A 16,819-nucleotide genomic window follows, 5' to 3' on the forward strand; every position below is an offset into this window, starting at 1 on the left:
CCCCTCCCCTCCCTTCTGCAGTTCCTTACCCCAGTGCCAAATCTGTCTGAATTTGGCCGCTGGGTCCAATGCAGTCCCCTCCCCTCCCCTCCCTTCTGCAGTTCCTTACCCCAGTGCCAAATCTGTCTGAATTTGGCCGCTGGGTCCAATGCAGTGGGGACTGTTGGACAGTTGGACAGACAGACACCACATCTCTTGAAAGCACATGCAAACACTTGCTGAGCAGCCTTTCTTAGCTCAGGGCAGAGTGGGGATGCCCCAGTGAACCCAACATGTTCTTCCTTCCCTACACGTGCCCCAGAGTGGGAGCCAGGCCAGGGATGCAGACGGGTTCCCCGCTTTCCACCCTGCTGTACCTCTTTCATCAGCGCTGTCTCCTGCTCGGAGCAAACCCTGATTTTCTGGCTCCCTGGCAGGAGAAGGACCTGCACTCAGGCCTCATTGGGCCACTGATCATCTGCAACCGTGGGGTGCTGAGCTACGTTTCCAGGAGGCAGCTGGCTGTGCAGGAGTTCTCCCTGCTCTTCACCATCTTTGATGAGACCAAAAGCTGGTACTTCCCAGAGAATGTGGACAGAAACTGCCGCCCTCCCTGCCGGATCCAGCAGGACAGCCCTGACTTTAAGAGAAACCATTCCTTCCACGGTGAGGATCCTTGCCCTTGTGCTTTCCATCCCATAACCTATATTGGGATGGAAATACCTCAGAGCCTTGAGTCCCTCCTGACTGCTGCCTTTCCCAGCCATCAACGGCTACGTGAGTGACACCCTGCCTGGGCTGGTGATGGCCCAGCAGCAACGGGTCCGGTGGCACCTCCTGAACATGGGCAGCACTGAGGACATCCACTCTGTTCACTTCCATGGGCAGCTGTTCAATGTCAGGACTAGCCAGGAGTATCGCATGGGAGTCTACAACCTTTATCCTGGTGAGATGTGCACGCCCCTCTACCAGGGCTTCATGTTTGTGTCGTTTGGAAGTTTCTGTGGGGAACACCAGGGAGGGGAAGTGGATCTGGACTATCCTGTCCCTGTGGTTGCACAGCACTTGGCACAGTGGCATCCCATTACAGGCAGTAACTCCCCTCTGCTCTGCTCTCCATTCCTGGCCAGGTGTCTTTGGGACAGTGGAGATGTGGCCCTCACATGCTGGGATCTGGAGGGTGGAGTGCAAAGTGGGAGAGCACCAACAAGCTGGAATGAGTGCCCTGTTCCTCGTGTACGACCTGAGTGAGTGATCTCTTTGTGCCTGACCCACCTGGGCCACAGCCATGACCAGTGTGTATTTGAGCTTCCTTCCCTACAGATCTCTCAGCATTTCTCTTGGGGTGACCCACGTGGGATCTACCAGGTTTTCACTCTGGAAGAAAGTCAGTAGAGAGCACAGAATCAGGGACACAGCTGGGGTGAAGGCTGGGAGACCAGCTTCATCAGCCTGCAAATATTTACTCCAAGAGCTCTTGTATTCCAAATCTGAGGGTCCCTAGACATTCCATAAAATGCACTTACCCAGTCAAGTGCATGCATGGACTGGTCCCTGCCCGTGCTGTCAGTAAGGTACAGTGCCCAGTTGCCTGGCCATATATCAGGAGGTAAACTGAGGCACAGAGCAGTGACAGGAGATAGTGGGTGATGCTCACTGCAGGTTGGTCTAATAGAAATAACTCCAAGAGCAACTGCAAAATCCACAGTACATCTCTGATTCCGCCCCAGAACAACATGAATTTCTAACTCACCATAAGTAAGGACTGGGAAGTGGTGTGGGAGAGTGGTATTTTATCACACTGTGACAGTCTCTCTCCTGTTTCTAAAGGATTATTAAATGTCAGCCAGAAAACTTTACCGTAAGTTAAAAATCCGCTTAAGATTTTGAATTTGCATTTTCTCCAGGAGCATTTGACACACAGTGGAGCTGCCAAGGTGTGACAAGTCGCTAATAATAATGGTTATTATAAGAGACAAACATCCCTGTGCTCAGCAGACCAGAAGAGAGACAGAAAGAGACAGGGGTGTCAGGTAGACTTTCCTTTAGCAATGTGATATTTGTTTTCAAAAGATGCTGCCTAGCAACAAAAAGGCACAGGAGCAAGATGTGGGTATAAGGAAGAGACACTTGTCAGCACTGCTGGAACATTAGGACATAGGAATGAAAGGTCATAGACTCAGGGAAATGAGTTTGGCAGAAGGCTGCTGTGTCTGATGCTGGAAACTCTCTGCTCCTGACATGAGGGGTGTGAGCAAGAACCTCTGGCTATCCTAAAATTCAGGGATGGATGTGGAAGTCTCTGCAACCTATCCCTTGGTGTGAGAGAAACAAGCCTGGGAGCTCCTGGAGGCTTGAAAACCTCCCTGAGCCTGAAGGCTGCTACCCTACTTAGACTTTTGTTATCTAACCAACTCTCCCTGGTTTCTGCCCTCCCCTGTTCCCTGCAGACTGCCAGAATGCCCTGGGTATGGCCTCACGTGGCATTGCAAACTCTCAGATCACAGCTTCGGGGCAGTATGGTGAGTAGCTGGAGGGCAGGTGGGGTCAGGGCAGCTTCAGCCAGCATAACTCACATGTTTGCCTGCCCCAAGTTCTGCTGTGCTGAGTCCCTGGGACAGGGATCCTTCATCTGTGCTAATGTCAGCATCCCAGTCAGGATCTGGAGCCTTCTCACATGGCTGGCCCATTGTGCCAGGGCTCTGCCCCCCTGTGTGTGGCTGCTAAACCCCAGGGTGATCCTCAGGCCCAGTCCTGTGGATGGACCTCTCACCACCTTAGGCAGCACCAAGGGCCAGCAGCATCCTTGTGTCTGTGCTCTCTCCTTGCAGGGCAGTGGGCTCCTTACCTGGCCAGGCTGGACAACACCGGCTCAATCAATGCCTGGAGCACTGACCGCAGCAATGCCTGGATCCAGGTAAGAGGGGCCTTGTGTCTGGAGGCACCACTGGGGGCATTGCAAGGTCATGCTCATGCAGAAGAGCTCAGGGATGGGCAGGGCCTCCCCTGCTATATCCTTCTGTTTCCTCTTCCCTCTGACAGGGGAGCACTAAGATCCTAATGAAAGCTGCTCTGCTCAGGTTGCTGCTGTCCTGACCCTCATATCCATCCTCAGTGCAGCAGAAAAGTCACTTGATGGTCCAGCTGCAGCACTGGATTGTGCAAAAATCCCCCAATGACCAAGGCAGAACAGCTCACCTCAGCAAAGGAGCTCTCCCCTGCACAATCCTAGCTGTTGGCTGACTTGCACCCTTATGAACAACTGTTTTAATAACTTTCATAACTGGTGCTCAGTTATGTCAGGAGAAGCAAGTTTGTGGGTTTGCGGGGCATTGCCTGAACATGGCTTGGGTTTTCCATCAGATGTGAATCCCTGACTTTCATTCTCAGGTGGATCTTTTGCATCCCACCATTATTCACGGCATAAAAACCCAAGGGGCCCGACAAAAGTTCTCCAGCTTCTACATCTCCCAGTTTGTTGTGTTCTACAGCCTTGATGGGCGAAGGTGGAAGACGTACAAGGGGAATGCCACGAGCACACAGATGGTAAGGTGAAGGGTCTTGAGCAGACTGCTTTCCCTGAATGGGGTGTCCTGGGGTGATGAGGGCTGGGGAGCTCTGTACACAAGGCAGAAACCTCCTGAGCCCCTGAGATCAGGGCAGAAACAGATACAATTCAGTGCCAGGTGACTGAATCACAGATCAGAAAGGGACTCATTGTCTGTGTCCATCTGTCTTATTTTAAATTGTCTGAGCTACCTCTTTCTATCATCCCACATGGCCGTGAGATCTACCTCTTAATGTCATGTTGCATTTTACTTAGAGTAAATCTTAGGCACTTAGAGAATCTTAGGCACAAGATTCTACCTGCATATCTTTTTTGACCTCAAAGGCAAGTTTGCCTTTTAAAAAATATTGTGCAGATGCAAATGATTTGGAAAATCTATAGTCACTAGAAAAAACCCATAACCTAAATATGCATAAGCTGATCAATCCATTGGGAAAGGAGTAGCTGGAAAAGCCTCCATTGTGTATACCATCTGTGGCTACAACTTTTCCCAGGTTCAAATGTTTGAGGACTGACTTTTTTCCCTCATTTTTCTCACCCTTGTTTGGTGAAAAAGTGAAATCAAGTTAATTTACACAGACCCGAAGTTTCTTCTCCTTTTCTTTCTCAGTGGCCCACTCACATTTCTTTGACCTGAACTTCATCTCAAATAATTTCCCTGAGTTGTCATTTTTGTAAAGATGGTGAAAAGATACAGAAGTGCCTGACATGAACATTCTTCTCCCCAGTAATCCTTGTCCTGTATATTTCTTTCCACTGGTACAACAATCCTTTTCCTCCCTTTCCCTGCAGCTGTTCTTTGGAAACGTGGATGCAACTGGAGTGAAAGCAAACCAGTTCAAGCCCCCAATCGTAGCCCGGTACATCCGCATCCACCCCACCCACTACAACATCCGGGCCACGCTGCGCATGGAGCTCCTGGGCTGCGACCTCAACAGTGCGTCCCACCCACAGACACCAACCACCAAAACTGGGCTCTGGTCTGCTGGGGTGCTGAGCACCAGCCCCATGTGTGCCAGGACTCCCAGGCACTTAAGGAGGGGGAAGGAGGGAGCTGGAGATGGCATTGAGGTGTTGAGGGAACAAACCTGGAAAGTCTCATTGTGGTCTTGGAGATAAAAATACCAGAGGGAGAGCCTGGGGCCAGAGCTCAGCAGCCTTTTTACTGAAGCACAGGAAACTTCCAGCAGCAGCTAAGCTGATAGATGGGGAGCTGCTGCCTCAGTCTGGGGGAGCAGAAAACAAGCAGAGACAGATGCTGTTGGCTTTTACTCTGATTTTGCCAGTTGAAGGTGAGATGGCTCTGATCAACAGTGCAACATGAGGAAATGGTGCCCTGGGATCCTTTCTTTGGCTTTGCACACCTGCTCTGCAGCAGTTAAAAGCAGCAGGGGCTGTGCTGTCAGCCCATTCCCCAAACCTGCCATCTGGCTCTGAAGCAGCTGTGCACAGGCACACTTGGTCACATATATGCAGGGTGTCTCCCTGCCAGGTATTCTTGTCCTTCCCCTGGATACAGGTTCTCCTTATGTCTCTTAACACCATAAATTGTTCACATTCCTCTTAGATAAAATCTCCAGGGAGAAAAGAAGGTAGGAATAGTTTGGCCAGAGCCATGCTCCACACAGGGGCCCCAAGCAGTGCAGGGACCATGGGACTGCAGTAAGGCACAGAAGAACCTGTAGCCAGGGAAAAGGGCAGCTGGAGCAGTGAGCAGGCAGAAGGCATCTCCATAAGGTTACTGTTCTACCCCATGACAAATATTGCTCTTCTCTTCCAGGCTGCTCCATGCCCTTAGGAATGGAGAACAGAGGGATTCCTGATGAGCACATCTCTGCATCCTCCCACAGTGCCAACTTCTTCTCCAGATGGACACCTGCCCTGGCCCGCCTGAACCTTCAGGGCAGGACCAATGCCTGGAGGCCAAAGGTAGCCTGTGCAAGGAGATACCAGGCAGGCAGCTGGGACCCCAGCAGGGTCTCCCAGTCAGGGCTTTGTGGGAAGTGTGTGCAGCCACAGGCACCACGCAAGCTGCACACTCACTGCCACATTGATCTAGCACCCAGCAGCTCCAGCCAGATGCCTGGTAGGGCAGGTGAATCATAGGGAAGTGCAGGGCCAGCTTGGCTTCAGCTGCAATGAGTGTGTATTTCTCATTGCTGCTGGAGGGTTGAAGGCAGTCTGTCCTTCCCCAGAGCAACAGCCCCAGAGAGTGGCTGCAGGTGGACTTTGAAGTAACCAAGAAGGTGACTGCAATCATAACCCAAGGTGCCAAAGCTCTCTTCACCCAGATGTTTGTGAAGGAGTTTGCTGTCTCCATCAGCCAGGATGGCGTGCACTGGAGCCCAGTCCTGCAGAATGGCAAGGAGAAGGTAGGCAGAGCTGCTCTGTGGCCAGAGCCCATGACCATCCCCAGGGCAGCAAGCACAGCACTTGGCAGCAAACATGCTCACAGGATTTCTTTCCAAGAGCAGTGAGCCAGGCTGTGCTTCCTCCTTCCTTAAAGCATTCCAAGGTGTGTTTGTGTGGGTTGACCCTGTCCTCACTATGCCAGCAGAGGAAAGTGCATCCCTGATTTCTCTCTCCTCTCCAGATTTTCAAGGCAAACCAAGACGATCAGAGCACAGTGACGAATACCCTGGAGTCCCCTCTCTTTGCCCGCTATGTGAGGATACACCCTCGCCAGTGGCACAACCACATTGCCCTGAGAGTAGAGTTCCTTGGCTGTGACACTCAGCAAGAGTACTGATGGCTGCAGGGCCAGGAAGAGGCAGTGCCAGCCCAAGGACACACATCCCACCAGGCACTGAGCCCTCCCCAAGGCTGGAGCCATCCCTCCAGGGGCCTGGCTGCCCCTGCTGCTGGGGAAGAGAAGGGCTGCAGAGCTTCGCAGTGACTGGGTTGTTATCTGCCTTTTCCCGTGTCTACCAGATGCCATACACTCAGATGTAATGATGAAGAATTAAACAGTAATTTTCCAGTATCTCTCTGCACTTCCTCCTCTCCTTTAGCCAAGGAGTCCCCAGGGCCCAGTCAACATTACCAGAAGCTACTAAATAATTAGCCCCAGAGCTTCTCAGCCTTGTTTTGCACAAGCTCCTGCTGCCCTGGGCACAGTCCTGGAGGAGGAAGAGGAAAGATAAGGATGGGGGGTGGAGGCCATGCTCCAGGCCTCAGTGTCTGTTTCACAATCAGTGGGGATCGGAGACTGGAGGGAGACAGCTCTTGCTCAACCTGACTCAGCACTGGGCTTTGGCCCTGCACTTCCCTTTGTCTCCTTTCCACAGTGCTCCTGCTGCTGTGGCTGGGTCTCATCACCCCACTTTCTGTTGCTGCCTTGAGCAAGCCCTCCTTATTCTCCACAGGAGGAGTTCTTTGGGTGCCTGTGGCTCCCAGGGACCCTGGTGGGACATTGACCCGTGGATGAGCTGCCACCTTGACATAATCCCCAGCAAGGTGTGCAGTGGGCCAGAGCCATCTTCCTGATACCTGTGGCTTTCTCCCTCCCTGGCACCCACCCAACACAGTGGCAGATGTTTCCCCTCCCAGGAATGATGATGATCAGGGTGACACTGGTTCCTGCCTCATTCCTCTCATGGGGTGGAGACCTTCCAGAACAACAGCCACCTCACAAGGGTGGAGAGCACCCTTGTGGGAAAGGTGTGGGGCCTTCCTTGTTGGGCAGGACTTCTCCTACAAGCAGCTTGTGAGAGCTTGTGCCAGGGCAGTGTGTCCTTCATGTGTGATGGGGGAGCTGGCTGGCCCCACAAAGCCTCTGGCAGCTGGTGTGGCAGGGAAAGCAGGGTTATGAGGGGGCTTTGGAGAATGGCAGGAGTTAGCTGGGTGTTGTCACTGTGGGATGGGCAGGATGGCTGCAGCAGCCCAGCAACATCCAGCAATTGCCTTGTGAACTTCCAGGGCATCAGAATCAGTCAGTCTCTGTTCACACCTGTATGAGACATGGCCTGCAGCAGGTCCAAGGACAGCTCTGCCAGCAGCACAGGGGACAGCTGTGGTGGGGCACCAGGGCTGTGCCATGAGCAGGGTGGTTGTGTGAGGGATGGCTGCTCTGCCATCAGCTGCACAGGGCTGTGTGGTGCACAGAGATGCTCCCCTCCATGGCCTGTGTCTAGAGGAAGCAGGGAGATGTGCTGCAGACCACCCCAGTGGTCTGACCTGTCTGGGAACCCACACCCAGAGCAGATCAGAAGCTGATGTTTCAAACAAAGGCTTGAAAAAGCCTCATGCATCTGCCACATTTTCCAAGCTTCTATACAGGAAGCCTTTGCTGTGGCCCTGGCAGTGATTACATTACAGCCCAAGCAGGAGATGCAATCACCCTTTGGCTTAATTGCATTCTGACAATAACCAGGCACAAAGGTGAGGAGAGGCTGCCTGGCAAGCAGTGGCCTGAAGAGAGGGATAGAAGCCAGGAGCTTCTCAAAGGGACCACCCCTGCCTGAGGCAGAGTAGCCCTCAGCCTGGGAGGACAAAACCCACCACCTCAGGCTCTTCTCAAGGCATCCTTCCTCAGCTCCAAGGCAACTCCATCTCTCCTGTGCTTCAGCCTAGCTGAAGCATAAATACCCTTCAGGGCCTCTACCAGTGGATGCTCAGACTCATCTTCCCTCCAGAAAGACGCTGCCATGTTGTGGCACATTTGTCTGGTGACACAGAGTTAGATAAGAGGAAAAGCTCTGTGAACCAGAGCCCACTCTGGATTATTTTCAAAGAGGAAGCACAGCTGAAATCTCTGCAGGCGTCCCAGCAGCCTTCATCCACCAGCCCTGAGCAGTTCCAGGATGTTCTCCAGCCTGCCAGGCAGCAGGGAAGGGACTGTGCTGAACAAGAGCAGTAGTGGGCAGGCAAGCAGGCAGATGTGTCTGAGCCTGCCAAGTTCTGGCATCCATTACTGGAAGCATGTCTTGACATTTATCTTGTGAGGAACAGAGACCAGACGCTGTTTCCTCACAGCACGACGCAGATCTGAAATGCATCACATCCTCCCCCAGCCACAGACGTTTCTGCGCAGGGGAAGGGCTTGACCAGCATGAAACCCTCTGCCTTTCAGCCAGAAGATGCCCTGCCCTGTCACAACCCTGCCAAGAGCCCTGCTGCAGCATGGGCTGCCTGACTGAATCCTCCTGGACCCCAGGGATCTTTTGTCTTTCATGGCTCAGGTGCCAGGGTTGCCTGGGCTGGGTGATCTGGTGCTCACACAGTTTTCTGGTATCTCCAGGAAGACAAAATACATCCTCTCTGTCTCTTTCTATTACAGCTCAAGCAGAGATTAAATTTAAAGCCAAAGTGTGTGAAGTTTCAATGCTTGGCCAGATAAGCCATGGGCCAGGGAGGTTTCCTTCATGCTGGATGGAGAGCTCTTGTTGTGGTCCCCCTGAGTCCGGTGTGGGGAGTGTTTGCAGCTCTTGCAGGTGTGCATGTGGGCACCATTCTCTGAAAAAGATGCCAGCACATAACAGAAACAGGCAATATCAGGCTGAAGAGAGCACCTGAGCAGGGACCATGGCCAATGGGGAGCAAAGCAGATTTGGGCAACCACAGCTTAAATCCAAGCTCAGTCACGGAGCTATGGCCAAGCTGCTCACCACCTCCTCCACCTCAGTTTTCCCATATGCAACCAAGAGGGAATGAACAGACTTAAACATCATTTTTCTGTCTGTCAGGTGTCTCTTGTCACATTTCTCCCTCCTACTACACATTCCATGATTAACTTCAGGGCTTGTCTCTGCTCTCTGTATCTCTTGCCTCCTACTCCACGTTTCTACCAGCCTGTTTCTAGCCCATGAGGGCAAAGAGAAGCCCTGCACAAAGGGGCCCTGCCTTCAGCACATCTCAAAGCCATGCCCCAGCAATTCCAGTGTGCGTCCACCTCCCCCCTCCTCCTCACAGGCTGCTTCAGCTGCTGGGTGAGGATGCTACAAAGTGCTCTGCAGAGCCTTCTTGGTCAGCTGGGCAGGGATGGGGAAGATGAAGGCTCAGAGCAGTATTCTCCAGCCTGCCGGGTACATCTGCTGGGGCTGAAGGCAGCCAGGCACCCTTTGACTTTTCTAGTCCATTATTTTTTCATCCTAATCCAGCTGTCCAGGGAACTCTGCAGACAGTCTGGGCCACAGGTTCCGCCAGGTGCAGCTGCAAAACATGGCCCATTTAGCTGTCTTTTTTCTGCTCCTGGTATTGACTCACCTGATCTCCTACTAACACTTCAACCCTATCACGTGCTTGGTACACAGAGCTTGCTTAGCATTAGGAGCTAAATTTGCTGAAGCCTTAGACCACAAGTTGTGAATTTCCACCCAGATAGGCTGAACTTTTACCAAGTTAAGTAAAAGGGGGCCCCAGAGCTGGTTTGAGCTGGAAGATAAGTAAGCAGGGAAGGCTGCTACCATCATTAAGTCAGCTGACACAGCAGTCTTAGAGATAAGAGAAGGAACAACCCACCTACAGACAGTGAGGGAACCCAGTCAAAAACAGGAACACTCCAGATCCTAATATTACTAGTGGTCAGAACTGTCATGTGAGGGGTGGGGAACTTACACTGTAAGACTATAATTGCCCAAGGATTTTTTTGATTTTGGCTCCTCTTTGGAGGTACCCTTCTCAAGCTGCTCTACATATAAGATACATAAACAAGCCATTTACTCAGTGGACTGGCAACTGTCTTCTTCAAGCAGGTCCAAGCCCTCTTGATGGTGGCATAAATCCTGGCAGGTGGGTAATTCCTTCAACAAAGCCTAAGGCCCTAGATGGGCAGTGTGAGGCTGAGGATAGGGCAAGAAGTGGAGCTATGTGCAGACAATGCAGGACTCCAGGCAGGCGATCCCACAAAAGTGCTCAACAGCTGCCACAGGAATGGGACTGCTGGGAAGAGCACTCCCAGACCTGTGTGCTTTGGGATTCTTTGGCCCTGGTAGCACTAGAACAGCTTGCTGGAGTCAGTCACATCAGTGCCTGCATCTCCCACACTTCCTTTTCCCTGCATCTCACAGCATTCTAGGTTTTCTTATAGCCCAGTCAGGAACAGTTTTGTTCCCACAAGGCATGAGAAACTTGCTGTCAGAACATGAGATGGATTTTCCTTCTTTCTTCTCCCCTTCCCCTCCCACCCCCCTCTCTGTTTTCTTGTTTCCTTTCTCTAGGAGTTTGCACCCTTCTTCTCCTTGTATCTCTTAGGGTAACTTTAGACCAGCTCAGCTTGGAGAACTCATCTAGCAGCAGTGTGGGAGTCTGGCACATGGCAACTTCTAAACCTCCAGGATCCCAGGGATGGTGTGAAAAACCCTTTCAATGATTTCTTAAAGAATAATTCAGCAGAATTAATTTCCATCCTCAAATAAAGCTCAGACTTCACTTGGACCCTCTCATGAGTAAGACCTACAGTAAGGGCAGAAATGGTTTGACAGAAACCCCTTGCACCATGCGTGGCTCACAAATGCAGGGATTTGCCATCCCACCCATGCAAGCTGAAGGAGGTGGGAGACCCAGAACAGCTCAAGAAGAGGGCTGTCCTTGCTAGAGTTCAGCAAATCCGTGCATATGTGAAGGGTCTCCTTGCCTTGGAGGTATGCTGGAGCTCTGCACAGTGGCAGAGCCCAGGAATGACCATCGGTTTGTGAGAGCCACCCACACACCAGTGCCCCTTTGGAGATGTGCTCCCCATGCCCTTGCTGGGCCTCTGCCCAGAGTTTCCAAATGAGCGAGGATGGTGAAGGGCCTTGAGAGGAAGCCTTGTGAGGAGCAGCTGAGGTCACTTGGTCTGTCCAGCCTGGAGAAGAGACCGAGCACAGACCTCGTTGCAGTTACAACTTGCTCTTCCTTGTTACACTTCATGCTGAAGCTGTGTCAGGGGATATTTAGGCTGCATGTTAGGAACAGGTCATTCACCCAGAGGGTGGTCGGGCACTGGGACAGGCTCTCCAGAACAGCGGCCACAGCCCCAGCCCGACAGAGCTCACGGAGAGGTTGGACAGTGCTCCGGGCACAGGCTGTGGCTCTTGGGGATGTCCTGCACAGGGCCTGGAGCTGGCCTCGATGCTTTTTGTGAGTTCCTTCCAACCCAGCATATTCTGTGATTTCTGTGAAATTTCAATGTTTAATAAATCAAATAAACCAATTTCACAACTGTTTTTTATGAATTTCACAAGGCTTGAAGGACTCTCTGGGTAGTTTTAAGATGTAAAAATGGCAAGGACACCCATGGAGTTACAGTCTGTATTAAATATTAGTCAACAGAACAGTTACTCTGAATCTCGTAACAAAAAAGAATTAGAAGCTAAAATGTATTTAATGACAGTCAACATGGTTTCATAATCTTTCCATGCCTTTCTAAGTCTTCTCAAACAAACCTGTGAAGCTGACAAGATTACTCATCTGGTAGAGCAAGCTATCCTGACATATATTTGAATTTCTTCAAACTGTTAGATTTAATTCCATATAATGTTGGCACCAGATACAGTCTGAGAGGTATCAAGAAGGATTACAGAGCCCTGGGAACAGCAGTAAATGACTCTGGAGTGCAGGTAGTCTTTTCATCACTCCTCCCAGTCAAAGGGAAGGGCTTTGAAAGGGCAGTCCAATCTGCCAAGTCAAAAAAATGGTTACAGGACAGGTGCCAGAGACAGGGCTTCAGCTTCTTTTTCACCCAGGGGATGGGTGGGCACTGCAACAGGCTTGATCAAGTGCTGCTGAATATTTTTATGAGAAATATAAAATCTTTGCTAATAAAGTTTGCAGCTAACACAAAGTTCAGTACTGTAAAAATGAAGACAGGTAATAAAAGATACAGGGCCATGTGAATTACCTACAGACCAGTCAGAATCCATCTAAACCTGTTTTAACACAGCCAAGCTCCAGGTTGTGGTGGCAGGATTACAGCACACGGACACAGTGACTTGCTCAGACTGACCTCAGGACATGTCTGGAGCACCCTTCATAAAATGCAGAATAACTGTTAAAATCTGGGTAATGGCAGTAATTATGCACATAACCTAATAAAACATTGCTGGAAAACCACATCCTTTCACAAAATGAGTTGCACAAAGGGCAGAATAACACAAGAATGAATTCAAAGGACAGATATAAAAATAACCCAGAAAAGCAAACTTTACAATGAGGGGCATAAAAGTTTAAGGCATTTAAGAAAGATATGTGTCATTTCACAATGAAGTAAATATGATGGTGGGAAATTTTTCCTTCTATAGCTTCCTTCCCTATCTATATTATTATAAATAATAATGAAGTCCAATGGCTTAAAGTTTAAACTTTCAAAATTCAGCATGAACATTAAGATTTAATTTACCAATGTAGGTGAGCAGTGGCATATATAAATGGAATATGCATTAGGGAAACTCTATCGGTTCAGACCATTGAGGCAGTCTGTTTAAACTCATCTTTAGAGGTATGAATAAACGAAGCAAACTGATGTTTGAGCTGGAATCCTGAGCACAGACTGTGAATGTAAGGGAGGACACCAAGCAGCAGGAGACAAAATGGACAGGAGTAGATGAGTCCCTGCAGTGCTGCTTTATAAATTCCTGCTCATTTTGTAAAATCTTGCACCTAGTGATATTCAGAGCAGCATCATTAGGACTCACTATCACACACAAATAACTAATATTTGGTGAGTTTTACATTGCTCTAAAAAGGATAATCACAGATGAGAGGGAAAAAAGTGTGTAACAACTGATCTATCAAAAAAACCAAAAACCTTTGAGCAGTTCATTTAGATACAAATGAATTGCTGCAGAAATGCTGCCACCCAGCTGTAAAAAAGTACAGAGACAAACACAGCTCCCAGAACAACTCAGCTAAGTGGAAAGCTACTAAAGTTCACTGCCATTTTAGTTATTTGAGCCTTTTCTTTGCTAAGTTCAGTTAAAATCAATTCTGCCAAGAAAAGGGGAGTACATGTATTTGCTTACAATATACAAGCTAGATAACTTTACAGATTCTCTAAAAACTTCTGAGCACATTAAAAATATAGATCTGATGCATTTCCTGAGTATTTCTTTTTTGTACTAGAAGACCCTTTTCATCTAGCCATTATATTAAAAAATTGTTATTAAAAGACAATGTAATTTAGATAGTGGCAAAACACCTCATTTGACAGAAATGGAAGGGTCCTCTTTAATGGGGGAAAATAAAAAGAAATTTCAGGCCCAGTTTTCAAATCTGTAATGATATTTAGCACACAGTAAAACCAATCTCATCAGCATTATTTAAAAAGTTCTGTTGAGAAGGCAATTTCTAGATGAAATTAATAACTCACAGATGACTATGAATGCCTGAACAGTGAATAGAGAGTCAGATGTTTTACTTCCATGTCTCTCCTAGATAATACAGAGAATAACTAAGCCTCTAACACATTTAAATGCTAACTTTGAATTACTGTATTCATACCTGACATTTAAGACCAAGAAGATATTTAGGGTTTGTGCTCTTGACTCATTTAAAATAAAGATCAGAAGTCAACAAATGAACAGTAAGACCTGAATTTTAATTTACTTCACACTGCTGAGTAAATCATAGAATCATAGAATGGCCTGGGTTGGAAGGGACCTGAAAAATCATCCAGTTCCAACCCCCTGCCTTGGGCAGGACACCTGCCACCAAACCAGGTTGTTCAAAGCCCCATCCAACCTGGCCTTAATCTAAAAAGAGAAACGACAGGGGCACTAGTCCAGCCACAGCAAAACACTACAGTTCAGAAGATATTAAGACCATGAAACAGGGATTAAAGGTGACCTTTGTACAGCTCTCCCACGAGACCTTTTCTGGAACTGCAAACAGTAAACTTACCATTCTAGTAAATCTTGCCATGCAAATCCAATACACTTCACCCCCTAAGTTTCTTAGGGAACAAGCACTAGGAAAGGAATTGTAGTGGCTAAGAAGTGTTCTGATAAGGTTCAGCATAGAAGACAACTATGTGAATACAAACTAACCAGATTTACACTACCAGCTGCAGAGTTCCCCAGACAAGTAAGGGGGAAGTGCCAAAGGACCAAAGAGTTCTACCCCAGGACACTTTCTACAAAGCAGTTTTGCAGAACAGGTGTGAACCACTGCAGAAGGTCTAAAACTAAGTAATCCAGGACATCTCATCTAGTCTAGTGCTCCTGCAGCACTTGAGTTTAATTTAATAAGAAATAACCTATTAGTGAACAAGTGCTTGCTCCTCTTCAGGCTCTTCAACAGACTGCAGGCACCAAGGGGAAAACACTGCACATCACAGAGAATAAATGCAATGCCAGCAGTCATTCACACCATAACTCTAAGGGGTCTGGTTTCAGCCACATTGCCCTCCATATCATGCTCATATCATGAAATTCTAATTTCACGTGGTCACTGCAATTGTGTATTGTGTACAACGAAGCTATGTTCCCCTCTGCTAGAAGGATTCTAATTGCAATGCTCATTAACTGGTAACCAATGAAGTAAGTTTTATCTAAAGTTTTATCTCTTCCTAACAAATGGAGTGATTAGCAGTAGGATAATAGACTAATGTCACTCAGGAACATAAAGGGCTGTTTGTAAATCTAAGTAGAGATGATTACTCACATTAACAGAGGATTATTCAGGCTGTTAGTGCACCTACTCAATTGCTACCTTTCACAGGAGGGTTTAGGCACATGGCTGTATCCAGGCAGAATCACAGAGTGGCTGAGGTACCTCTGGATCCTCTGCACAGAGCGGTGTCAGACAGAGTAGATGGATCTCTTTGTTCAGGAGAATTTTGAATAGCTCCGAGAACGGTCACTCAACAGTCTCTTTGAGTCACCACCTCATGTTCAGTCACTCTCAGAGAAAGAAAAACATCTTTTGTTTAATTTCCTATATTTCAATTTGTGTTTACTGCTTGTTTCATTTTTTATTGCCTCACTGAACACCAATGAGAAGAGTCTGCTTCCACCATCTCTATTTCTCCCACCATCAGGTATTCATTATGCACATGGGTAATCCTCATTTTTTTGCAGGCTGAATAATCCCAGCTCTCCCAGCCTCTCCTTGTGTGTAAAATGCTTCAATCCCTTCACCTCCCTGGCTCTTCACTGGACTCACACCAGTGTGTGTCTTGTCCTGGGGAGCCCAGTCCTGGACACAGTGCTCCCGATGCAAACTCACCAGGGCTGAGCCAACAGGAAGGGTCGCCTCCCTTAATCTGCTGTCAGAGCTCTTCCCAAAGCATCTCAGGAGGGTGCTGGCCTCCTTTCCCACAAATACTTGCTCTCTGTCAGCTTGGCATCCACCAGGACGTGTCTTTTAAGTGCAAAGCTGCTTTCCAGCTGGTGCTGGTACATGGGGTTACTCCTGTCAGCTGCAGGACTTTGCATTTTCCCTTGTTGAATTTCCTGAAATCCCTCTCACCCCATTTCTCAGCCTGTCCCAGTCCCCCTGAACAGCAGTGAAACCACCTGGTGCACCAGTCACTCCTCCCAACTTTGTATCCTTTGCAAAATTGCCAGGGGTCACTCTGTCCTTATCCAGCTCAGGCATGAAGGACACTACTGAGCCCATCACTGACTCGTGGTACCCCATGAGCAACTGCCTCCAGCTGGACTTCACAACTCTTCCTGACCAGATCAGACTGTGCTATGAATTATTTGCTTTTTTGAAAGGCAGATGACAAGCAAGCTTCACCTTTTTGTACTCTAACCTGACAACAGCTGAGTCAAGGCAATGCCACTAATTACACTTCCGTGGACATTTCAATTGCTTCCCACCAATTTAGGAGCAGCCCATAAGCATCACACACATCTTTGAGATCTTTGTTTTGCATAAAAGCTTGCATTATCCATTTCACCAAAACAGCAGGTATTTATGACTGGTGACAGCTTCCATCCCATGAACATAATTATCTGCATCAGAGCAGTTCAGCAGGATGTTAAAGACAGATAATGACGCTCATACACAGCATTTAAAAGATGGGTTCTGCCCCCCGGAAACACTATGCTTGTTCTGGACTCAACAGCACTCCAAAGAACAGGTAAAAAATTCTACAGCAGCTCTTTTATGGACAGGAAAGAGCATGTCCAGAGGCAATGCAGCCTCTGCAGATGTGTCTGTGGGATTACACCATTTTGTTTTATATAGTATTTCCCCTGACTGAAAACCACAATGTTTCTCTTCTGGAAAAGACTTCTTCCTACCAGGAAAAACTGATTGGCAGAACTTATCCAGCTATTTAGGAGTTCAGAGCTATGTAGTCCCTTCTGGAGTCTTAAATCATTAATACAGCATCAGGGCTTGTTTTTT

At 48.6% G+C, this 16,819-nt stretch overlaps 1 protein-coding gene and 1 long non-coding RNA gene across 3 annotated transcripts in view; both read left to right on the top strand.

Annotated features, from left to right (window-relative positions):
* Positions 1-6,530, top strand: part of F8 (coagulation factor VIII) — a 24,484-nt gene extending 17,954 nt beyond the window's left edge. For both annotated transcript variants that reach the window (XM_033514171.1, XM_015626710.3), the window contains 10 exons: positions 417-645; positions 743-925; positions 1,110-1,226; positions 2,430-2,501; positions 2,811-2,896; positions 3,370-3,525; positions 4,340-4,484; positions 5,328-5,476; positions 5,743-5,919; positions 6,141-6,530. In XM_033514171.1, the coding sequence (XP_033370062.1) occupies positions 417-645; positions 743-925; positions 1,110-1,226; positions 2,430-2,501; positions 2,811-2,896; positions 3,370-3,525; positions 4,340-4,484; positions 5,328-5,476; positions 5,743-5,919; positions 6,141-6,296 (1,470 nt within the window). In that variant the 3' untranslated portion in view covers positions 6,297-6,530. The remainder of the gene's footprint in view (positions 1-416; positions 646-742; positions 926-1,109; positions 1,227-2,429; positions 2,502-2,810; positions 2,897-3,369; positions 3,526-4,339; positions 4,485-5,327; positions 5,477-5,742; positions 5,920-6,140) is intronic.
* Positions 6,531-9,667: 3,137 nt separating this feature from the next.
* LOC107203758 lies at positions 9,668-10,921 on the top strand. The gene is made up of 2 exons (XR_001521340.3): positions 9,668-10,276; positions 10,739-10,921. It is a non-coding gene; the product is annotated as an uncharacterized LOC107203758 (long non-coding RNA).
* Positions 10,922-16,819: the final 5,898 nt, after the last annotated feature.

Source organism: Parus major, chromosome 4A, assembly GCF_001522545.3.
Source record: "Parus major isolate Abel chromosome 4A, Parus_major1.1, whole genome shotgun sequence".
In the NCBI taxonomy this organism is placed as follows: domain Eukaryota; kingdom Metazoa; phylum Chordata; class Aves; order Passeriformes; family Paridae; genus Parus; species Parus major.